Here is a 25,738-nt window from a genome sequence, read left to right on the forward strand (position 1 = left end):
TTTCGTTGACGTCAATCTGATTTAGAATTATTTCAATTTCCAGGACTGTAAATAAGTGTAACATATTGCGTGTATATAGGAAAAGAAATCCACTAATGTACAGTTAAACTATTGATGTCAAACAGCTGGAGACAGGGTCTTCCTTAAAATATCTTGGCATAACTATTCAGAGCGACCTCAAGTGGAATGACCGTATCAAACAGATAGCGGGAAAAGCAGACACCAGACTCAGATTCGTCGGAAGAATCTTAAGGAAATATAACTCATCCACGAAAGAAATGGCTTATAAGGCCCTCGTTCGCCCTTTTATTGAGCATTGTCGATCTGTCTGGGATCCCTATCAGGTGGAACTGTTGGACGAGATAGAGAAGATCCAAGGAAGACCGGCGCGTTTCGTCACGGGGTTGTTTAGCTGGCGAGAGAACGTTGCGGAGATGCTGAACAAACTCCACTGTGAGACGTTGCAAGAGGGGCGTTATGGATTTACTATTGAAATTTCGGGACAGCACTTTTCAGAAGGAGTCGGACAACATACTACTTCCCTCCACATACATCTCTCGTATTGACGATGAGGAGAAAATTCTAGAAATTAGAGTCAATACAGAGGGTTACCGACAATCATTCTTCCCAAGCACAATTCGATAGTTCAACAGGGTTGGAAGGATCAGATAGTGGTACCGAAAGTACCCTCCGCCACAGAGCAGTAGGTGGCTTGAGGAGTATGATGCAGATATATATGTAGATCCTGTCTTCCTGGAGGCAAAATGGATCAACACAAGTACGCACCTATGCTTGGGGACCATGGCCACTTGTGCACGCTGGTGTCTACTGTCAGGACGAAGCAATGTGTCACACAGCTTGCAGTTTGCGAGGGCGAATCGAAGAGCACCACGGTGAGTTTACCGCGCTATCCTGGCCACCATATTCCCCAGATTCAAACCCGGTTGAGAATCTGGGCCGTCCTTGTCATGGTTTTGGCAGTGTGGATGCTGGCCACGGTCGGAATTGCTCCACATCTCTGTCGGTACTTTGCAGGACCTCACTCACTCTCTTCCTGCACGTCTCGCAGCAGAACGCGCTACAGAGTGTGGTTATTCAGGCTTCTGACATGTGGTCACATTAATGTATGTGGACAGTGTGTATTTAGTTCATTCCTATTACGTTCATTTCGTGTCCTATCTTTCCCCGTACGTCCTTCAGCACTTCTTGAAAATCTCATTTCTGCAGATTGTATTTCACTCGGTCGATTTTGATTCGGTGCCCAGGCTTCGCTGCCATAAAGCAAAGTTGAAAAAATGCGTTAGTTAATGAAATTTCATTTTCATTTCTTTCCAAACTTAATTTTTAAAAGTCCATTGAAAGGTCCGACATACAAGTTTGAATTTGTCAAGTTTTTGTTCAGTGTCACAAAAACCTATGCCATTACAGAAATATTTAAAAGTCGAAACTAACGTTGTCGTCTGGAACAATATCCTCTAAAATCCTTAATTTTCATTTTACTAACTGAAATTTTAAAAGATGTAAGTGGATTATTTAAAAATTTATTGAGTTTCTGTGACTGTATTATTTACTTGAATCATTATTTCATCGTCTGAAAATAAAAGAGATTTGCAATAGAGACTGTCTGATAGTTCAATTTCTGGATCTAGTGACAACCTTCATTTCTTTAAAATGTTGTCCATTTATATATGAAAAAGAGTGGGTGATAAGCCACACCTTTGACTAAAATCCGTTCACTTCTTCTTCCAACGTCTACGCTGCAGTTAGCATTTCTGTGCAAATCCCTTGTCGCCAGAATTAGGTGTGGTGAATAGACTTGATTTTCTGTATTAGTGCTAGCGGTAAATAGTTACAGAATGTGACGTGCTCAAGACATTGACCAGGAATTTTGTAGTCCGATACTATCGGTTTGTTTTCTCCTTCGTAGCCTTGTTTGTATGAGGAGCATTCAATAAGTAATGCTACATACATTTTTTTATCTGCCAATTTCGGTCGAAAAAATGTGGAATTTGGTGTGGAAAATTGTGGAATATTCCAGTTTCAGCCGCTAGAGTTTTATGAAGATCTAATTAGTGGCGGTGCTGTACGTAGTCTTCAAACAACCATCTGTAACCGAGGTGCGTTTCAAGCAGACAGTTGTGATCGAGTTTCTTTTGGCGGAAAACCAGAGCATCGCAGATATTTGTAGACAACTGGAGAATGTCTGCGGAAACCAGGCAGTTAACAAAATACACTACTGGTCAGTACAATGACTACACCAAGAAGAAATGCAGATGGTAAATGGGTATTCATTGGATGAATATATTATACTAGAACTGACACGTGATTGCATTTTCACGCATTTTGGGTGCATAGATCCTGAGAAATCAGTACCCAGAACAACCACCCCAGGCCGTAACAACGGCCTTGATACGCCTGAGCATTGAGTCAAACAGAGCGTGGATGGCGTGTACAGGTATGCTGCCTCTACAGCTTCAACACGATACCATAGTTCATCAAGAGTGGTGACTGGCGTATTGAGACGACTCATTTGCACTGCCGCCATTGACCACACGTTTTCAGTTGGTGAGAGATCTGGAGAATGTGCTGGCCAGGGCAGCAGTCGAACATTTTCTGTATCCAGAAAGGCCCGTACAGGACCTGCAACATGCGGTCGTGCATTATCCTGCTGAAATGTAGGGATTCACAGGGATCGAATGAAGGGTAGAGCCACGGATCTTAACACATGTGCATGTAACGTCCTCTGTTCAAAGTGCCGTCAATGCGAAAAAGAGGTGACCGAGAAGTGTAACCAGTGGCACCCCACACCATCACGCCGGGTGATACGCCAGTATGGCGATGAGGAATACACGTTTCTAATGTGCATTCACCGCGAAATCACCAAACACGGATGCGACCATCATGATGCTGTAAACAGAACCTGGATTCATCCGAAAATATGAGGTTTTTCCATTTGTGCATCCAGGTCCGTCGTTGAGTACACCATCGCAAGCGCTCCTGTCTCTGATGCAGGGTCAAGGGTAACCGCAGCCATGGTCTCCGACCTGATAGTCCATGATGCTGCAAACGTCGGCGAACTGTTCGTGCAGATGGTTGTTGTCTTGCAAACGTCCCCATCTGTTGAGTCAGGGATCGATCCGTTACAGCCATTCAGATAAGATGCTTGTCATCTCGACTGCTAGTGATACGAGGCCGTCCTGATCCAGCACGGCGTTCCGTATTACCCTCCTGAACCCACCGATTCCATATTCTGCTAACAGTCATTTTACCTCGACCAACGCGAGCAGCAATTTCGCGATACGATAAACAGCAATCGCGATAGGTTACAAAGTCGGAAACGTGATGGTACGCATTTCTCCTCCTTACACGAGGCATCACAACATCGCTTCACCATGCAACGCCGGTCGACTGCTGTTTGTGTATGAGAAATTGGTTGGAAACTTTCCTCATGTCTGCGCGTTGTAGGTGTCGCCACTGGCGCGAACCTTGTGTGAATGCTCTGAAAAGCTAATCATTTGCGTATTACAGCATCTTCTTCTTAATTTCACGTCTGTAGCACGTCATCATCGTGGTGTAGCGATTTTAATGACCAGTAGTGTAACTTTGTGTCACTGGGCGAGGAGTGTGTCATCATAGTGTAAGGTCGTGCAAACCTGCCCGATTCCCTCGTACACTTCTGTGACACCTGTAATGTTGGAACCTGAGGACATGCTCATTCGAAGTGAGGGACGGATCACAATCGAGCACCAAGCTGCTCGACAGACGTATCTGTTGGTTGTGCTGAACGGCTGGTCCACCAACTGGGATACTCAGTGGTGTGCGCCCGGTGTGTTCTTCGCCGTCTAACAAAAAACCATAAATAGCGACGAAGAACCATCTACTTGCACGTTACGAGGCTGATAGCGACAGTTTTTTTGGTGAACATAGCCACAGGCGAGGGAACGTGGGTTCGTCACTTCGAACAGGAAACAAAATGGCAGTCCACAGAGTGGCGCCACACCATGTCTCCTATGAAGAAGTGGTTCAAAGCCGGACCTTCAGCTGGTTAAGTCTTGGAGACGGTCTTCTGGGACTGAAGGGGTTATTCTGTTTGGCGTCTTGCTTCATGATGCAACGATGACGGGTAGTGTGCTACCCCAGGCAAAAGGAACAACTTCACCGTGTTCGCCTTCACAAAACTGTAAACGAATCTCTCTTTCTCCATGACAACGCAAGGCATCACAGGAGTCTGCGCATCCTAGAGGAGGTCACAAAACTTAATTGGACTGTTATTACTCAACCACCCTACAGTCCTGATCTCGCACTTTCCGACACCCATCTGTTTGCCCCAATGGAGGATGCACTCCGCAGGAAGCAGTACGTGCCTGAAGGGGAAGTTATTGATTCCGCAAGAAGCTGGCTCGGGTATCCACGAATAGAGTAGTACCACCATGTGGGCATACAGTCCCTGAGCGGAGAAAGTCTCCGACCTAGTCGGGAATCGAACCCGGCACCTTAGGATTGACATTCTGTCGCGCTGACCATTCAGAAGCCGGGGCCGGACACGATTGTATTGTGATTTTAATCTGTATCTGCTCCTGGGTACGCCTTACAATCCAGTATCTGATTTCGGAATATCTATCTGATCATGATGTGATCTAACTGATACCTACCTGTATTTCCCTCTTGTGATTCTTGAATAGGGTATTCGATATTACTTGCCGAAATTTATTACATAACTCAGTTAGTCCTTCTCCTCCGTCATTCCTAGTCCGAAGCCCATATTCCTGCAACCTTTCCTTCTACTCCTTCCCCTACAGATGCATTTCAGTCCCCTATGACTATCAGAATTTCATGTCGCTTTATGTTCTCTATCATCCTTCGAATTCCTCATATACGTTCTCTGTCTCTTCATCTTCAGTTTGCGACGACGACATGTATACCTGAACTATCGTTCTCAGTGTTTGTTTGTCTGTCGATACTGATAAGAACAATACTATCACTGAAATGCACACAGTAACACACACTCTGCACTACTTTCCTATCCGTAACAAATCCTACTCCCGTTATGTCGTTTTCTGCTGCTGTTGATGTCACCCTATACTGATCTGACCAGAAATCCTTCTTACATTTCACTTCACTGACGCCTACTGTATCTAGACTGAGCCCCTGCGTACCCCTTTTCGGATTTGATAGCTTACCTACCACGTTCATGCTTCTGACACTCCATTCTCCCACTCGTAGAACGTTATTCTTCTGTTGGTTATTGAATCTTTTCCTCTTGGTCACCTCCCCCTTGCAAGTCTTGTACCGATATTCCGAACCGGGGACTATTCCGATATATTTTGTCAATGCAGAGATCTTCATGTGCCGACCGGTTCTAGGCGCTCCAGTCGGGAACCGCGCTACTGCTACGGTCGCAGGTTCGAATCCTGCCTCGGCCATGGATGTGTGTAATGTCCTTAGAACTACTTAAACCTAACTAACCTAAGTCTAGGGGACTGATGATCTGAGAACTTAAGTCCCATAGTGCTCAGAGCCATTTGAACCATTTAGATCATCATGACACTTTTTCAGTTACAGGCTACATGTCCTGTGGATATACGCTATGCGCCTTTAATGCAGTAGTTGCTACTGCCTTCTGCATTCCTCATGCTGTTGATAATTGTTGATTCTTCCACCTTTAGGGGTAGTTTCGCACCCCAAAAACAAGAGAGTGCCCTGTACCCTTGTTTGCCCCTCCGCCATCTTTGACAAGGCCGTTGCCAGAATGAGGGTGACTTCTTATGCCAGAAGTCTTCACCCACTATTGCTGATTGTTAATCAAGATTTAAGCTGTGGTGGGTGTCGAACCCGGGACTGAGGACGTTTTGATTATTGATGAAAGACGCTACCCCTGGACCAGGGGTGTTCGCCCTAGGTTATGTTGAAAAATGAAGATTTGTATAACGGGAGGGGGGAATGACACAATGTAGTGCAAATCTGAATGAAACGAACCTGCTTTCAGAAAAAAAGGTGTTGCATTACTTATTGAACGTCCCTCATATTTCTGTATTTTGCGTTTCGATATATTTACACTACTGCCATTAAAATTGCTATACCACGAAGATGACGTGCTACGGACGCGAAATTTAACCGACAGGAAGAAGATGCTGTGATATGCAAATGATTAGCTTTTCAGAGCATTCACATAAGGTTGGCGCCGGTGGCGACACCTACAACTTGCTTACATAAGGAAAGATTCTCATACACAAACAGCAGTTGACCGGCGTTGTTGTGATGCATCGTCTAAGGAGGAGAAATGCGTACCATCACGTTTCCAACTTTGATGAAGGTCGGATTGTAGCCTATTGCGAATGCGGTTTATCGTATCGCGACATTGCTGCTAGCGTTGGTCGAGATCCAATGACTGTTAGCAAAATATGGAATCGGTGGGTTCAGGAGGGTAATACGGAACGCCGTGCTGGATCCCAACGGCCTCGTATCACTAGCAGTCGAGATGACACTCATCTTATCCGAATGGCTGTAACGGATCGTGCACCCACGTCTCGATCCCTGAGTCAGCAGATGGGGACGTTTGCAAGACAAAAACCATCTGCACGAACAGTTCGACGACATTTGCAGCAGCATGGGCTATCAGCTCGGAGACCATGGCTGCGGTTACCCTTGGCGCTGCATCACAGACTGGAGCGCTTGCGATGGTGTACTCAACGACGGACCTGGGTGCACGAATGGAAAAACCTCATATTTTCGGATGAATCCAGGTTCTGTTTACAGCATCATGATGGTCGCATCCGTGTTTGGTGACTTCGCGGTGAATGCACATTAGAAACGTGTATTCCTCATCGCCATAGTGGCGTATCACCTGGCGTGATGGTATGGGGTGCCTTTGGTTACACGTCTCGGTCACCTCTTGTTCGCATTGAAGGCACTTTGAACAGTGGACGTTACATTTAAGATGTGATACGACCCTTGGCTCTACCCTTCATTCTATCCCTCCGAAACCCTACATTTCAGGATGATAATGCACGACCGCATATTGTACGTCCTGTACGGGCCTTTCTGGATACAGGAAATGTTCTACTGCTGCCCTGGGCAGCACATTCTCCAGATCTCTCACCAATTGAAAACGTCCGGCCGGTGTGGCTTAGCGGTTCTAGGTGCTTCAGTCTGGAACCGCACGACCGCTACGGTCACAGGTTCGAATCCTGTTCTTGGTTAGTTAGGTTTAAGTAGTTCTATGTTCTATGGGACTGATGACCTGATGTTAAGTCCCATAGTGCTCAGTGGCATTTGAACCAACTGCTATTGATGAACTATGGTATCATGTTGAAGCTGCAAGGGCAAGCTCTGAGTCAATGCCCAGGCGTATCAAGGAAGTTATTACGGCCAGAGGTGGTTGTTCTGGATTCTGATTTCTCAGGATCTATGCACCCAAATTTCTTGAAAATGTAATCACTTGTCAGTTCTAGTATAATATATTTGTCGAATGAATACTCGTTTATCGTCTGAATTTCTTCTTGGTGTAGCAATTTAATGGCCAGGAGCGTATTTTTCACCTGCACCTGCGCATTTGCTGTCGGTATGTAGCTGGGTTGCCACCGCTTCCATTTCTGCCCCGGCCTCTTTCGCAATCTTTCTCCCCCGCTTGTCCCGTTTCGGTGGTTCCTCGCGTGCGGGGAGGATAAGGACAATGCTCCTTACGAGTAGAGGCCGGGACCGCTCGTTATCCGGGGCGGTGGCGCGAGGCCTCGCCGGCCCGGGCCGGGGCGGATATTGCTTGTGGTAACAGCTGGCTGTATCTCATTAGCGGCGGCAGGTAGCACAACTTGCTCTGTAAATCGCGCGCCCGCTAATTAACGCCAACGCGCCGCCCTGGCCTGGCATAACACGGGACGGACCCGGCGCTGCCGTCACAACACACCGCTCCCCACCCACCCGACACTGGCCACCCGCCGCTGCTACTGGTGCTTGCGGCTCGTGCCACGGACCGCTTCCGGAACTCCTAACCCCTGCAACTGGTATTCGGCCACGCCACTTTCCTTGCAGTCCTGCCGTTATACACATAGCGATATGCACATGTACAGATTGCGGCAATATCGCGTACACAAGGTACACTCCTGGAAATGGAAAAAAGAACACATTGACACCGGTGTGTCAGACCCACCATACTTGCTCCGGACACTGCGAGAGGGCCGTACAAGCAATGATCACACGCACGGCACAGCGGACACACCAGGAACCGCGGTGTTGGCCGTCGAATGGCGCTAGCTGCGCAGCATTTGTGCACCGCCGCCGTCAGTATCAGCCAGTTTGCCGTGGCATACGGAGCTCCATCGCAGTCTTTAACACTGGTAGCATGCCGCGACAGCGTGGACGTGAACCGTACGTGCAGTTGACGGACTTTGAGCGAGGGCGTATAGTGGGCATGCGGGAGGCCGGGTGGAGGTACCGCCGAATTGCTCAACACGTGGGGCGTGAGGTCTCCGCAGTACATCGATGTTGTCGCCAGTGGTCGACGGAAGGTGCACGTGCCCGTCGACCTGGGACCGGACCGCAGCGACGCACGGATGCACGCCAAGACCGTAGGATCCTACGCAGTGCCGTAGGGGACCGCACCGCCACTTCCCAGCAAATAAGGGACACTGTTGCTCCTGGGGTATCGGCGAGGACCATTCGCAACCGTCTCCATGAAGCTGGGCTACGGTCCCGCACACCGTTAGGCCGCCTTCCGCTCACGCCCCAACATCGTGCAGCCCGCCTCCAGTGGTGTCGCGACAGGCGTGAATAGAGGGACGAATGGAGACGTGTCGTCTTCAGCGATGACAGTCGCTTCTGCCTTGGTGCCAATGATGGTCGTATGCGTGTTTGGCGCCGTGCAGGTGAGCGCCACAATCAGGACTGCATACGACCGAGACACACAGGGCCAACACCCGGCATCATGGTGTGGGGAGCGATCTCCTACACTGGCCGTACACCTCTGGTGATCGTCGAGGGGACACTGAATAGTGCACGGTACATCCAAACCGTCATCGAACCCACAGTTCTACCATTCCTAGACCGGCAAGGGAACTTGCTGTTCCAACAGGAGAATGCACGTCCGCATGTATCCCGTGCCACCCAACGTGCTCTAGAAGGTGTAAGTCAACTACCCTGGCCAGCAAGATCTCCGGATCTGCCCCCATTGAGCATGTTTGGAACTGGATGAAGCGTCGTCTCACGCGGTCTGCACGTCCAGCACGAACGCTGGTCCAACTGAGGCGCCAGGTGGAAATGGCATGGCAAGCCGTTCCACAGGACTACATCCAGCATCTCTACGATCGTCTCCATGGGAGAATAGCAGCGTGCATTGCTGCGAAAGGTGGATATACACTGTACTATTGCCGACATTGTGCATGCTCTGTTGCCTGTGTCTATGTGCCTGTGGTTCTGTCAGTGTGACCATGTGCTGTATCTGACCCCAGGAATGTGTCAATAAAGTTTCCCCTTCCTGGGACAATGAATTCACGGTGTTCTTATTTCAATTTCCAGGAGTGTATTAAAGCGCTATTCATGGACGGAGCTGTCATTTGTATCGTGGTGATTCATGTGAAAAAGTTTGCGGCTTGATCATGTTCTACTGCTGCCCTGGTCAGCACATTCTCCAGATCTCTCACCAATTGAAAACGTCTGGTCAATGGTGGCCGAGCAACTGGCTCGTCACAATACTCTTCATGCCGGCCAATCGGTTCTACTGCTGCCCTGGTCAGCACATTCTCCAGATCTCTCACCAATTGGAAACGTCTGGTCAATGGTGGCCGAGCAACTGGCTCGTCACAATACTCTTCATGCCGGCCAATCGGTTCTAGGCGCTGCAGTCCTGAACCGCGCGGCCGCTACGGTCGCAGGTTCGAATCCTGCCTCGGGCATGGATGTGTGTGATGTCCTTAGGTTGTAAGTAGGCTGTTTAGGTTTTATGTTGGTAACGCCACGTAGCGCTCTGTATGAAAATCACTGGCTGTGCTGTGTGCAGTCTGTGACTGTTGGGCATTGTTGAAATAGTCGGTATTTTAGTGTTGAGCAGTTGGCTGTTAACAGCGCGTAGCGTTGCGCAGTTGGAGGTAAGCCGCCAGCAGTGGTGGATGTTGGGAGGGAGATGGCGGAGTTTTGAGAGTGGATGATCTGGACGTGTGTCCATCAGAGACAGTAAATTTGTAAGACTGGATGTCATGAAGTGCTATATATATTATGACTTTTGAACACTATTAAGGTAAATACATTGTTTGTTCTTTATCAAAATCTTTCATTTGCTAACTATGTCTATCAGTAGTTAGTGACTTCAGTAGTTAGAATCTTTTATTTAGCTGGCAGTATTGGCGCTCGCTGTATTGCAGTAGTTTGAGTAATGAAGATTTTTGTGACGTAAGTGATTCGTGAAAAGTATAGGTTATTGTTAGTCAGGGCCATTCTTTTGTAGGAATTATTAAAAGTCAGATTTCGTTGCGCTAAAAATATTGTGTGTCAGTTTAGTGTTGATCAGAATAAGTAAATGTTTCAAATGGCTCTGAGCACTATGGGATTTAACATCTATGGTCATCAGTCCCCTAGAACTTAGAACTACTTAAACCTAACTAACCTAAGGACAGCACACAACTCCCAGTCATCACGAGGCAGAGAAAATCCCTGACCCCGCCGGGAATAGAACCCCTGCGTGGGAAGCGAGAACGCTACCGCACGACCACGAGCTGCGGACGGAATAAGCAAAGAGAGTAATGTCTGAGTATGTTCATATTTCCTCAGCTATTTGAAAAGCAAATAATGTAAGAAGTTTATCATCACAGTCATTCATAAATTTCTCTAAAGGGTCGTTACAAGGTTAGTTAGGTTTAATTAGTTCTAAGTTCTAGGGGACTGTTGACCTCAGAAGTTGAGTCCTATAGTGTTCAGAGCCATTTGAACCATTTGATTATGACCACACGACGGGAACTAACAGACTTTAAACGTGGGACGGCACTTGAAGCTACGTGAATGGGTCGTTCCATTTCGAAGTTCCACAGTGTCAAGACTGTGCCAAGAATATACATTTTCAGGCATTTCTTCTCACTAAGGAAAACGCAGTGGCCAGCGGTCTGCACGTAACGACCAAGAGCAGCGGTGTTGGCATAGAGTTGACAGTGCTAACAGACAACACCGCTGCCTGAAATAACCACAGAAATCAATGTGGGACTTACGACGATTGTACCCCTTAGGGCAGTGCTGCGAAATTTTTCGTTAATGGGCTACGGCAGGAGGCGACCGACGCAAGTACCTCTCCTGGGCTCATGGCCATACTGGCTTGACCCTAGAAAACCGTGACCTTGTTGGGTGAGTTGGCTTCCGTCACACAGCTTGAGGCTGTTGCTAGGTAGCATCACGTGGAGGGTTGGAAGCGGGGATGCGAGGGACGTCGAGCACGTCCCACGTGTCCCCCGATCGGTCCACTGCTGTGGCCGCCCCGGGTACTGCCTGCACTGAGGTTGACCCATCACCTGTGGTCGAGTGGGAGATCATTCCAAAGTCTGGCAGGCAGCGAAAAACTTTCCGAGGGGCCGATCGTAGGGCCTCCCCGGTTCGTTTGACGAACAGAATTCGGGCGTTATCTGTGGCTGACGATGTGTCTGAGCCGGATGCAGTCGTTCACCCTCTTTCACAGGTAGCTTCTCGGCCCACTAGGTCTGGGCATTCACAGGGGATGGGTTTGCTGGTAGTTGGGAGCTTCAATGTTAGTCAGTAGCACAAATTTTATTGTAATGGCCTGGTTTCGATACTGGCTAAGGCTATTTCCATCAGAATAAGTTATAGTTATGTATACAAATTTTTGAACAACATAAGAAGATTAACATTTCTAAGATCCTAAATATTACTTATGTAGGCTCACATTGTTGTTTGTTGTTGTCTTCAGTCCTGGGACTGGTTTGATGCAGCTCTCCATGCTACTCTATCCTGTGCAAGCTGCTTCATCTCCCAGTACCTACTGCAACCTACATCCTTCTGAATCTGCTTAGTGTACTCATCTCTCGGTCTCCCTCTACGATTTTTACCCTCCACGCTGCCCTCCAATACTAAATTGGTGATCCCTCGGTGCTTCAAAACATGTCCTACCAACCGATCCCTTCTTCTAGTCAAGTTGTGCCACAAACTTCTCTTCTCCCCAATCCTATTCAATACCTCCTCATTAGTTACGTGATCTATCCACCTTATCTTCAGTATTCTTCTGTAGCACCACATTTCGAAAGCTTCTATTCTCTTCTTGTCCAAACTAGTTATCGTCCATGTTTCACTTCCATACATGGCTACACTCCAAACAAATACTTTCAGAAACGACTTCCTGATACATAAATCTATATTCGATGTTAACAAATTTCTCTTCTTCTGAAACGCTTTCCTTGCCATTGCCAGTCTACATTTTATATCCTCTCTACTTCGACCATCATCAGTTATTTTACTTCCTAAATAGCAAAACTCCTTTACTACTTTAAGTGTCTCATTTCCTAATCTAATTCCCTCAGCATCACCCGATTTAATTTGACTACATTCCATTATCCTCGTTTTGCTTTTGTTAATGTTCATCTTATATCCTCCTTTCAAGACACTGTCCATTCCGTTCAACTGCTCTTCCAAGTCCTTTGCCGTCTCTGACAGAATTACAATGTCATCGGCGAACCTCAAAGTTTTTACTTCGTCTCCATGAATTTTAATACCTACTCCAAATTTTTCTTTTGTTTCCTTTACTGCTTGCTCAATATACAGATTGAATAACATCGGGGAGAGGCTACAACCCTGTCTCACTCCTTTCCCAACCACTGCTTCTCTTTCATGCCCCTCGACTCTTATTACTGCCATCTGGTTTCTGTACAAATTATAAATAGCCTTTCGCTCCCTGTATTTTACCCCTGCCACCTTTAGAATTTGAAAAAGAGTATTCCAGTCAACATTGTCAAAAGCTTTCTCTAAGTCTACAAATGCTAGAAACGTAGGTTTGCCTTTTCTTAATCTTTCTTCTAAGATAAGTCGTAAGGTCAGTATTGCCTCACGTGTTCCAACATTTTGACGGAATAAAATCATGTCAGCTCAAGTGCTCAACTTAAACAAGTAAAGGTTCTCTCATAAAGTCAGTATTACAACGACAAGTTTAACAAGCCGCTATGGATGAGATCAGGCTGAAAAGTTTGTCAACTGATTACGCTACTACGTGGAAAAACTCAATACACACCATCTTTAGAGCACGAATGGTGTGGAGCGGCAAAAAAGCCAAGAGAAAATTTTATTATAAATGAAAGTTTTTATTACATGAGACCAAGCTTGGAAACAGACGTATAAAAATAAACAATAAACAAAATACACAAGAAAAGTTGTAAATTGAAACAGGTTGATACAGTCCATCTCTTCAGAGCAAAAAGCTTTAGAGTACCAAAAATGAACAGAAGTTACATTATAGGAGTAACAGTCATGAAATAAAATAAAACAATTATTGTTAGTATTATTTCTGTATTTTATGACAATTTGAAAAAATTGTAAAATAAAATTACATATTACTTTCTCTGAATGTATAAATCGATATCGATATCTTGCAATATCTTTGTACTGCGAGAGTCACGTCATTGGTCATCTTTGTCTAACTTCTGGCGCGTTTGGAGTTGTGTCAGAGAAGTGCCGTACTATATTACCACTTCTGCTTTGTTATATGTCAGAGTGTAAAGTGTTGATGTTTTCTGACTGGAACAATAAATGAAGATGAAGAAAGCTCCATAACGTCATATTATGCAATTTAAAGCTCAAATCGGAAAAAGAACCTGAGACTCTTCTTGTGAGGTAGCAACTTACCAAAATGAACACTGAACAGCCAAATGAAACTTCCAGAAGACTGCGTAGAAGTGGTAAGCTAGAAACATTGCTTTTGTATAGTACTCTGTTTGCAACTAATAATTCGCCTCTGCGTTTATGCTTTGCCCTATGCAGTATATAGCACATCATTGAATATCTGCTGACGAACTTCAATCGTTTGACTTTAATAATTAGCCAGACGAACGGACGAAGTCAGAAACTGTAGAAATAACATTTCTTCCACACATACTGCTTCTGGTTAAGTTTTTGTACAACTATTTTTTTTCCTTTCGTATTGACCAACTAGTAGCACCTTACGACTTAAATCTTTCTTCTTTATGTGGCGGTTTCTGCTTTCCCACAGCTCCTCCATGTCTCCAGATATTGTCTTTTTCTTTTTTACCAATATTTGTAATTCTTCTTAAATATTTTTATTATTATTTAAGCAACCAGTTTCGACATTTCATTATAGTAACACTCAGGCTCCTATGCAAATAATGAATGGAGACGTCCAAACATTGGCGCACATAGATCAGGTACCCTGTAAATTGATCTTGATATCGTAGGCTTCTATTTGTTCAACGTGCACACTCCAAACGCACGATTGTCGATTGTGATTGTCGTGCGTTTCGAGTGTACAAGTCGCCAATTCAATATCTATGTTATCTATTCTGTGTCCACCGATGTTCGAATGTCTTTATTTGTTTATCGCATATGGGTCTGAAGATAACACTAATGAAGCGTCGAATATGGTTCATTAAATAATAAACAAATAATTTAAGAAGAATTACGGCTGTTGATATCCCTTTTCCATCTACGTGATGGAGCTATAAAAACCTATTTTTTATTTCTTCTGTCTTGAAAGCCTGTTAAATTCAGTATTTCATTATTAAAAAGATTTCATTCTTTTATTTCCGTTTCTTTGATGTTTATTTTTTCTTTACTCCACTCTATTATCGATTTCTTTTCCAATTTTTTCTACATATGCATTTATTGTGCTCCACCGTTTTTGTCAAAACATATGCTCTTACCATTTTTTAAATTCTTACATCTGCTGTAAATTTTTTCAGCCCATTCTGCTGTATAGTGCCTCCAATGTATTTGAATTTACTAACTCGCTCTGTTTGACATATTTGTGGTTCTGTATATTTAGGTGCTCTCTTATAATTGTCATTGTCTTTCTTTAGCTGAAATTTTGAGCCCATTTCATTTCACTGTTTTTTTTTCAGAATATTTATTTGAGTAATTACACGTGCCAGATTTTTTGGAAGTATTTGAATAGTGTGTGCAAATAACAGCCAGTTTACCTCAATTCCATTTGTTTTCCTTCCAATAGTCATTGGTTCAATTTTGTGATATTTAGCTATAAATTACAGATTGTTACGTTTTATAAACTCAGTTAAACAATAAGTGATAATCTATCCCTTTGTCTAACAGATGCTTTTACTTCAAATGACTGAGATACTGCTCCCATTAATTTAACTTTAGATATCTTATTTGTTGGAACTGGCAAATTATATTTGCTAATTTTGGTTTAATACGAAGTTCTGTAAAGATTTTGTCTACTATTTCCCTGTTTACTGGAGAGATTTGCTGGTTAAAGCGCTATGGCGAATTATTGATTTTAAGCTAATCTCATCTACGCAGGATTTTCCCTTTTCCAAAACACTCTTTTATTACACTGGTTGTTTCTCTAAAGTTTCTCCAACTGAGACATTTTGATAATGTTTTTTACGCCACTGATAAAAGTAACACTTCTCTGTAACTGTTAAAATTTTGTTTCTCTCTCTTTTTGTATAGCAACTGGATTAATGCTGTTTTTTCTCTTTTCTGGAATATATTTAGTTTTGGAAATGGTCTTAACCTTCTGAGAGCTGGCGTTAATTGTCGTCAGTTTGTATGAAACAGACTTTACGTAGCTGTTAAACAGAAGACAAGGGAATTAACAAACATTTTAGAACATTTAATACCAATTTACCATTTTCCGGCGTGCCCATTACAATAAACACTGGGCCTTGGCGACATATTAGTAAGCATCAAAAAGAAAGTGGGAAATGTAAAAGAAAAAATACTTTATTAGTAATTTACTTAACAAAACGCTGTCTTATGTGGCAGATAATACGTGAATCGTACACTGAATACAAATTAAAAGAATAGACATAAATTGACAGTTTTATTTCTGATGGTACTCAGAGAAACAGATGTTCTGTGATATTAGACAGATGGAAGCTAAAGAGCCTTTATTCTGTTATTTTTGTACAGTGTTATTACATCTCTAGCTATTGTCAGGGGAACAGTCTTTACCTTTTTGGAGTTGAGTCATCATCTTCTTCAGAGTATCTTCTTCTTGACCACTTAACAAATGCTCCACATCTCTTCGTTGCAAATCACGATACTGCTGGATAGTCCCTTTGGTTCATCATTCTCAATTCGGTCAATCCTGTACTGAATCAAGCTACTTCCATATCCCAGGTCAACGAAGTGAAATCTAATTTTTACATTCCACTTTCAGGTTCTGGTACAGATTCTGTATTAACTCATTATACTGTGTCAGGTCTGTGCGACTTGTATTTTTAATGTGGTCGCCAATTACTGCTAGACAAATAACTTGACTATATCTCCCATCGTTCTTCGAGCATTGTTTACATTGATCCATAGGCTGCTTCTTTACGTTGCTCGATGCACTTATGGCTGGTATTACGTACGATGTTTTACGGTGGAAATTAGCTTGTCTTGTCTCACCGTCCGGTCAACGATCCCACGTCCTAAATTTGTTCAAAATCTTGTGTGCTGCCAGATGTTCTGCTTTAGATATTCTTCATTGAAGATCATTGTATTAACATACTACCTACTTTGTTTACAAAACTGAACAATAATGCATCACATAAAGTCAATTAGCAAAAATCACAACAGGAAATGTGTGGGAAATTAGAGAAGATGATCAATACTTAGCCTAGGAATTAGTGCTAGAAAAAGTACAAGAGTCCATTTCAGCGGCGACTACTATTTCATCACCATAATTAAAGAAATATACAGTACTACCAAAACGTATTACTGCTGAGCCATATAAACGACACTTTTAGATATTGTCTCCAATACGTAGATATTTTCAAGACATAAATTTCGAGAAATAGCCAATTATGAAGGAACAGTCAAGTGCCATGGTAGCTCGATGCCAGCAAAGTCACTACTTGGCTCAAAGTGATCCTAGTCAGCGTTTCTCCCATTAGAAGGTTGCAACATACAGTCCATTCAAATGCACAATGGATATTAAGACGAAAAATGTAGGATCTTTTATAGCAGGATATAAACGTCTACGTTCATTCTAATCGATATTATGTCCGAGGAGTTTAAGAAGCAACTGTAGGTCACTTGGTTCTCGCCATTTCACCAATTCGGGGGTAACAGAACCTTCATCACCTGTGCAGCGTTCTTGGTCGCGTACTACACTACTGGCCATTAAAAATGCTACACCAAAAAGAAATGCAGATGATAAATGGGTATTCATTGGACAAATATATTATACTAGAACTGACATGTGATTACATTTTCACGCAGTTTGGGTGCATAGATCCTGAGAAATTAGTACCCAGAACAACCATCTCTGGCCGTAATAACGGCCTTGATACGCATGGGCATTGAGTCAAAGAGAGCTTGGATGGCGTTACAGATACAGCTGCCCATGCAGCTTCAACACAATACCACAGTTCATCAAGAGTAATGACTGGCGTATTGTGACGAGCCAGTTGCTCGGCCACCATTGAGCAGACTTTTTCAATTGGTGAGACGTCTGGAAAATGCGCTGGCCAGTGCAGCAGTCGAACATTTTCTGTATCCAGAAAGGCCCGTACAGGACCTGCAACATGCGGTCGTGCATTATCCAGCTGAAATGTAGGGGTTGGCAGGGATCGAATGAAGGGTAGAGCCACGGGTCGTAACATATCGGAAGTGTAACGTCCACTGTTCAAAGTGGCGTCAATGCGAACAGGAGGTGACCGAGACGTGTAACCAATGGCACCCAATGCCATCACGTCGGGTGATACTCCAGTATGGCGATAACGAATACACGCTTCCAGTGTGCGTTCACCACGATGTCGACAAACACGGATGCGACCATCATGATGCTGTAAACAGAACCTGGATTCATCCGAAAAGATGACTCTTTGCCATTTGTGCACCCAGGTTCGTCGTTGAGTACACCATCGCAAGCGCTCCTGTCTGTGATGCAGCGTCAAGGGTAACCGCAGGCATGGTCTCCATGCTGCTGCAAACGTCGTCGAACTGTTTGTGCAGATGGTTGTTGTCTTGCAAACGTCCCCATCTGTTGACTCAGGGATCGAGACGTGGCTGCATGATCCGTTACAGCGATGCGGCTAAGATGCCTGTCATCCCGACTGCTAATGTTACGAGGTCGTTGGGACCCAGCACGGCGTTCCGTATTACCCTCCTGAACCCACTGATTCCATGTTCTGCTAACAGTCATTGGATCTCGACCAACGCGACCAGCAATGTCGCTATGCGATAAATCGCCATCGCGATGGGCTACAATCTGACCTCTACCAAAGTCGGAAACGTGATGGTACGCATTTCTCCTCCTTACGCGAGGCATCTCTACAACGTTTCACCAGGCAACGCCGGTCAACTGCTGTTTGTGTATGAGAAATTGGTTGGGAACCTTCCTCATGTCGGCACATTGTAGGTGTCGCCACTGGACCTTGTGTGAATGTTCTGAAAAGCTAATCACTTGCATATCACAGCATCTTCTTCCTGTCGGTTAAATTACGCGTCTGTAGCACGTCATCTTCGTGGTGTAGCAATTTTAATGGCCGGTAGTGTATTAGACATTTATTTTAGCTCACATGTAGTTTTTTTTATAGCAGTTAGTGAATACGCTTATTTTGTTACCATGTAATGGTGATGCAATTTATGTACTTAATGTTCTTTGCAGCTGACTTGGTATACATAAAATTAAAATTATTCTAGTATGTCCTGGGGATAAACTACTCAAGTTTTGTGCTGTATTTTAGAGTTCTTTGTATACCAGTAGTTTCTCATACTATTTGAATTAGAGTTCTGCAGCGTCCTTGCTTAACATACCTTAGGAAGTTTAACGCAACTTAGTTTTATTCTTGTTAACTGCAGATCACTCAACCTATCCTGTGTAGAGATCCAAGTGTTTTACACGCGCTTATGTTACTCTATTTGGTAATCAGTTTTGTACATCAGTCACAACCATGTTGTACGATCTCAAGTACTGTTTACATTATACTACACACAACTGTTTCTGATCTACCTTTGTTGTTAACGATATGAGTGAATCTATCTTATTGAGTAATTGGATGTTTTACGTGGGCAAAATGAAACTGACCAGGAAAATTCCGGATGATCAAAAAGTCAGTATAAACTTGAAACCTTAATAAACCACGGAATAATGTAGGTAGAGAGGTAAAAATTGACACACATGCTTGGAATGACATGGGGCATTGTTAGAACCAAAAACAAGGCTAGACGCATGAAAGATCTCTTGCGCGCGTCGTTTGGTGATGATCGTGTGCTCAGCCGCCACTGTCGTCATGCTTGGCCTCCCAGGTCTTCACACCTCAGTTTGTGCGATTATTGACTTTGGGGTCACCTGTAGTTGCAAGGGATGCTGAAAGACAACATCTGGCGCCAATCCCGGACATGCTTTACAGTGCTGTTCACAACATAATTCCTCGACAACAGCTATTGTTGAGGAATGATGGTGGACATATTGAGCATTTCCTGTAAAGAACATCATCTTTGCTTTGCTAATTATTGATATTCTGATCAGATGAAGCGCCATCTGTCGGACATTTTGTGAACTTTCGTTTTTTTTTTTTTTTTTTTTTTTTTTTTTTTTTTTTTTTTTTTTTTTTTTGCTTCTAATAAAACCCCATGTCATTCCAAGCATGTGTGTCAATTTGTACCTCTCTATCTACATTATTCCGTGATTTATTCAGTTTTCAAATTGAAACTGACATTTTGAACACCCGGTATTTGAGTCTGGCTCTGAACTGAGTCTACGCAGAACTACCGAGCACAGACAATGATGGAAGCCGTGATTTGTGTCCATCAATGAAGTACTGTCACACATTGGCGCTACCCACATCCTTTGTCCCGAGTACTTCGCTGTGTTATTACGTTTGAGTGAATGAAAGGAGCAGACGTGTGTAGTGAACAGTTGAATGCAACAAAACATGCTCATGATATAACAGCGCTTGTTAATTGTAGAGTGTTACGCAAAGCACAGTCCGTGGAAAACAGGAGCGAAACCGCTTGAGGAAGAGTTTAAGATTGGAACTGTTACGGCGTAAAGTCAAGCGCCGGTACGCCAGTGGGGAACGAGAGAGAAGAGATGGCTGTGAGAGGAGGTGCGCCACAAGCCCTCTACAGGATGACAACGCGGCAGCAGCGGTCCCTGGGCGAAGAGGACATAAGCGCCAAGCCCGAGTGGTCGCGGCCCAGTCGAATAGCAGCTTCAAGATTAGGCATTTGTATAGCAGCGACTTGGGAACTGCTTATATTGAAGAAGCTTGTTTATTTCGTAGGTCGCCCATTGCTTGCGACACATCTGCATAATCACAAAGTTAATTACTGTAATCTTTTTCATTTGTAATAAAACGGGTTAATACGATTTGTTTGAATGTTGTCTAGCGATCCGAGAGAGCATGTTTCTTATGTTGTTATTGTGGTCTTCAGTCCTGAGACTGGTTTGATGCAGCTCTCCATGCTACTCTATCCTGTGCAAGCTTCATCTCCCAGTACCTACAGCAGCCTACATCCTTCTGAATCTGCTTAGTGTATTCATCTCTTGGTCTCCCTCTACGATTTTTACCCTCCACGCTGCCCTCCAATACTAAATGGGCGATCCCTTGATGCCTCAGAACATGTCCTACCAACCGATCCCTTCTTCTGGTCAAATTGTGCCACAAACTCCTCTTCTCCCCAATCCTATTCAGTACCTTCTCATAAGTTATGTGATCGACCCATCTAATCTTCAGCATTCTTCTGTAGCACCACATTTCTAAAGCTTCTATTCTTGTCCGAACTATTTATCGTGCATGTTTCACTTCCATATATGGCTACACTCCACACAAATACTTTCAGAAACGCCTTCCTGCCACTTAAATATATACTCGATGTTAACAAATTTCTCTTCTTCAGCAACGCTTTCCTTACCATTACCAGTCTACATTTCATATTCTCTCTACTTCGCCCGTGATTAGTTATTTTGCTCCCCAAATAGAAAAAACTTCTTTACTGCTTTAAGCGTCTCATTTCCTAATCTAATCACCCGACTTACTTCGACTACACTCCATTATCCTCGTTTTGCTTTTGTTGATGTTCATTATATATCCTCCCATTCCGTACAACTGCTCTCCCAGGTTCTTTGCTGCCTCTGACAGAATCACAATGTCGTCGGCGAACCTCAAAGTTTTTATTTCTTCTCCATTGATTTTAATACCTACTCCAAATTTTTCTTTTGTTTCCTTCAATGCTTGCTCAATATACAGATTGAATAACATCGCGGAGAGGCTGCAACCCTGTCTCACTCTCTTCCCAATCACTGCTACCCTTTCATGTCCCTCGATTCTTATAATTGCCATCTGGTTTCTGTACAAATTGTAAATAGCCTTTCGCTCCCTATATTTTACCCCTGCTATCTTCAGAATTTGAAAGAGAATATTCCAGTCAACAGTGTGAAAAGCTTTCTCTAAGTTTCCTAGACACCCCATATTTGGTGACTAGGCCGGATGTAACAGGAAGCTTTCTATGAAAACCCCTAACAATATCTGCGGTGCAAATCACAGTGGCAAAATGACGCTCTACAGTGAATTAGAAAACAGTAACTATACGAAAGGTGTTCCAACATCGGAAAACATTGCTCGAGTGAAGGAAAGATGGGACAAACTACGACGAAATCTCAACGGCGTTCGTCTGCGCAGGTTGGAATTAAGAGACTGTAGTAGCGAAAGATTAAAGACCTACGTCTGTATCCTCACAAATTTACTGTTGCGCAAGAGTTTAAGGTGCTGACACGACCTTTCGCGTGTTGAGGTCTGCTGGTAGTTTCTGAGGGGAGTGGAATCAGGACTCAGTTTTTCCTTTCTGATATGAGAACAGATTCAGACTGCCAGGTTACGTGAACTCACTATGCATCGGAAAATCCCCATCAATACTTTGAGGATTTGTTGCATTATTGGAGATTGGCCTTTGGTGAGCAGTGTCTGGTGTCCACATCGTAAGACCATTGTTCCACGAAATAATGTTAACTGGTATGTGCAGAAACCGTTTAGCCTATGTATGGACCAAATCAGAAGATCAACGATTGTATGGTTATTTTCAGCAAGATGGAACAACAGCTTACACCGCCTTGAAACCTTGTCTCGAGTGCATGAGGTGTTCTGTGAGCAGAGGCGAGTACAACGGGCAGTACAGTCTGCTCGCCACCTCGACCGACTGATCTGTCTCCCTGAGGTTTCTTTTGTGGGGCAAATTGAATGACCAAGCGGAGGCAGATGATCCTCCCATACAGCAAGAGCTGCAACAGAACACTGAAAAGGCTTTTATTACTGCCCTCAGGCAGAGCTGTTCCTCGTGTCTCGTAGATTGGTAAAATGCACTGCATCGAGGTGAATAGTGGCCATTTATAGCCTCTTTTATGATTTTCATTATCAGGGATCAGTCCTACGACAGTAGAATTGTAAATATTTTCCGGGCCAGACTAAAAGTTTTTTTGTTTGGTTGTTACATCATAAGTTTGTCTAACAACAGTACCTGTTTTACATGTGTTGCGACGTAACTGTTGGTCACATGTTCTTTTTGCGACAGCTTATAAACTGACTGCTGTAGTATTATGTGTAACTTACCTGCGAAAAGGCTTAATATCTGTTAAGTTTGGAACTTCAGATGAGAATTTCTCCGCTGTTGGTGCGAATCTAAAGTATTAGGTCTACAACTTTGCTTCCGCGGTTTTGCAATAGACGGCAGTGATGGAAATTAGTGGTGCAAGTATTTCGTCGTAAGTGTCATACAATAAGCTTAGGGATTTGAGAACATAACGCCATCAAAATTTCAGTCGATTTTTAATTGCATCATAAAGTTATTCTCGACCGAATACGTCAACTTATGAGCCCAATTCTCGTCATCTGCGGGAGCTTTTTAATTTTCTGCTTTGATATGAAGTAATCTGCTGTTGACGCTCATAAAAAGCTTGGTAAGACCTATTATGAGACGCCTGTTAGTGACAAAACTTCGCAGGAAATGGTTTACATGATTCAAGAATGGTAATTTTTTCGTTGAAGACTGGAAAGTTTGTGAAAGAGAGAAAGCTTTAGATGCTACTGCAACCGACGGGAATAATCACAGGAGATCGTTATCGAAAGCAATTGATGTGTCTGAGGCGAGCACCGAAAGACAAACGGCCACACTACAACGATAGACATGAAAAAATGATTTTGCAGCATGACAGTGCACGACCCCATGTCGAAAATACCGTCAAAACCTACTTGGCGGCCGCGGTTGTCTCGCGGTTCTAGGCGCGCAGTCCGGAACCGTGCGACTGCTACGGTCGCAGGTTCGAATCCTGCCTCGGGCATGGATGTGTGTGATGTCCTTAGGTTTAGTTAGGTATAAATAGTTCTAAGTTCTAGGGGACTGATGACCGCAGCAGTTGAGTCCCATAGTGCTCAGAGCCATTTGAACCATTTTTTGAAAACCTACGTGGATACGTCGAAATGGGAAGTTATACCGCACGCGCTGTATTCTCCAGATATTCCTCCGACTGCCACCTTTCTCGATCTATGACACACGACCTAGCTGACTAGCACTTGCGGTCATATGAACGAGTGCAAAATTGGATCGATTCATGGCTCTCCTGAAAAGATGCCCAGTTTATACACTGCAGGATTCGTGTGCTGCCCTAAGGCTAGGACAAATCAATGGCCAACAATGGCCAATACTTTGAATCGTAAATTATTTGTAAGTTTTTCCCAATAAAGTCTCAAACTTCTAGGAAAAACGGCGGAAGCGAAGTTGTAGACCTAGTAGCTGGCAGCAGGGGTGCTTGTAGTGCGCGCACGAAGCAAGCATTACGGGAAACGACAACTGTGTTCCGTGGTCGAAAGACTGGGATGGACTTCAGGTTTTGATGTCCATGAGCAGGAAATACGAACTGTTTTTCCGAAGAGGCGCGAGGATCCTGAGAGGCCGTGGGCGAAGCCAGCTTGGGCCATGTACTCTCCCACTTGAGCATGCATGTTAAGAGCTCCTGTCGGTTTTTCATACACAACATGGCAAAACAGCTGCCTCGTTGCCCAAAAAAAAAAAAAAAAAAAAAAAAAAAACAATGACGGCGGAAGCCTTGCCTACCGCCAAACTCCAGTGAGTTTAAGGGTGCACTACAGCCGCCTATTGCCTTATTTCCTCGGTATTTTAAGGGAATGGAGAAATTCTCGATTACCATTGTGGAAAAACTTGCAGGTACTACCCTGCATGACTGCCTCTCTTCGGTACAGAACTTCGTGAATGACACAGTCGGTGTCTAACATTTAGTTTTCGGTATTCGAGTCCGTGGGGGAACGTGTTGAATGCACACACACAATCACATGCAATGGCGTCCATCTACATCTTGTATTTTCGGTGCGGTTATTTTGAATAAGCGTCGCATTTTCCTTTTGAGCTGCTTTCTGCTCAGTGCAGCTCGCAATTTGCATTATTATTCAGCAGTGGGTGTTGTTTTTCTATTTACCATACATAGTTTTCATTACAGGAACTGTGAATCAATCTTCCCGAGTTTAGTAGCATTTTTAAGTGCTCAGACTTAGACTGGTCGTCTGATACATACTTCAGCGGTCTTCGGCGCATATGAAGATAATCAGTAACCTTGAATAATCTCATACTGCTAACTGATGTCGCTAATTTTTGCGTAATTTGAGGTGTATTTGTGTTGATCTCATACCCAAAAATTTCTAATTTCACTGATTAATTAATTATTTTAACTGATATGAATGACTTTAGTGCTATCTTTTCTCTTGCAATCAACGGGGGAAGCTACCCAGTAATTAATAAATATCGTCAGTACATTTCTACATTTGTAAACTGAGGTGTTGCTATGACGGTGTTTTGCCTTGTAAAATAGAGGTCATTATTAGGAGCTTTCCCGAATGGGAGGAGATTGATATACAGAGTGGCGTGAGTGAGCTTTCATTCCCAGTTTGTTTTATGGTGTTATTTTGCCTACATGCGCAATATTAAATACAGCGTGTTGAGCTGGAAAGCGTGGCAAGCGGCTTGCACATGCCACTGCCCAACCCCAGACAACTCACCCACACGACGCGTACGATGTACCGAACAGGGAACTTGCAGTTTAGTGACGATCCGACTTCTTGTAAATACTACTTCTCGTTCCTTGGTTTTTGTTCCTTATCGTAAACCAAAGTCCCCGATGCGTTTTTCTGCCTGTATGTTCGGTATAATTTCACGAACTACTGTAGCGAATTTTATACGGTTTTAACTAATACAAAGACTGATTCACGAGTAAAGTTTGTGAATATACGTTATTACCGCTACGGCAGAAAAGTAGCCCAACGATTGACAGTCCGTAGCCGGCATAGGTCGCTGGTTGTACTAAGCGTTGGCTGGATGCGATTTTTGCTAATTACTTCAACAACTTTATCGTGTATCTCACACCTGACTGTCATCAGTCACTCATTCATCTCAAACAAATTTCGGAAAGGATGACATTACTGTGGAGGTTGAAGGCACAGTGATTGACTATTTTTTACAATAATTTAGTTGTCCGGTACAATCACATTTACTTCTAATGAAATATACGATTTCAGCCAACATTGGTCGTCTTCAGCTCATTAAATACAGGCTGTGCTTCAGCCCTATC

General features: G+C 43.9%; 1 protein-coding gene across 2 annotated transcripts in view; it reads left to right on the plus strand.

Moving 5' to 3' along the window:
• LOC126278661 (cell adhesion molecule 2-like) overlaps window positions 1–25,738 on the plus strand; it is a 1,323,224-nt gene that overhangs the window by 361,426 nt on the left and 936,060 nt on the right. The window contains exon 1 of one of the 2 annotated variants that reach the window (XM_049978893.1): window positions 13,612–13,874. The exons of the other annotated variant lie outside the window; for it this stretch is intronic. Coding sequence (XP_049834850.1) covers window positions 13,826–13,874 — 49 coding nt within the window. The 5' untranslated portion in view covers window positions 13,612–13,825. Of the gene's footprint in view, window positions 1–13,611; window positions 13,875–25,738 lie in introns of those variants that run through there. 2 annotated transcript variants of the gene reach the window in all.

This window comes from Schistocerca gregaria, chromosome 6 (assembly GCF_023897955.1).
Source record: "Schistocerca gregaria isolate iqSchGreg1 chromosome 6, iqSchGreg1.2, whole genome shotgun sequence".
Taxonomy (NCBI): Eukaryota; Metazoa; Arthropoda; class Insecta; order Orthoptera; family Acrididae; genus Schistocerca; species Schistocerca gregaria.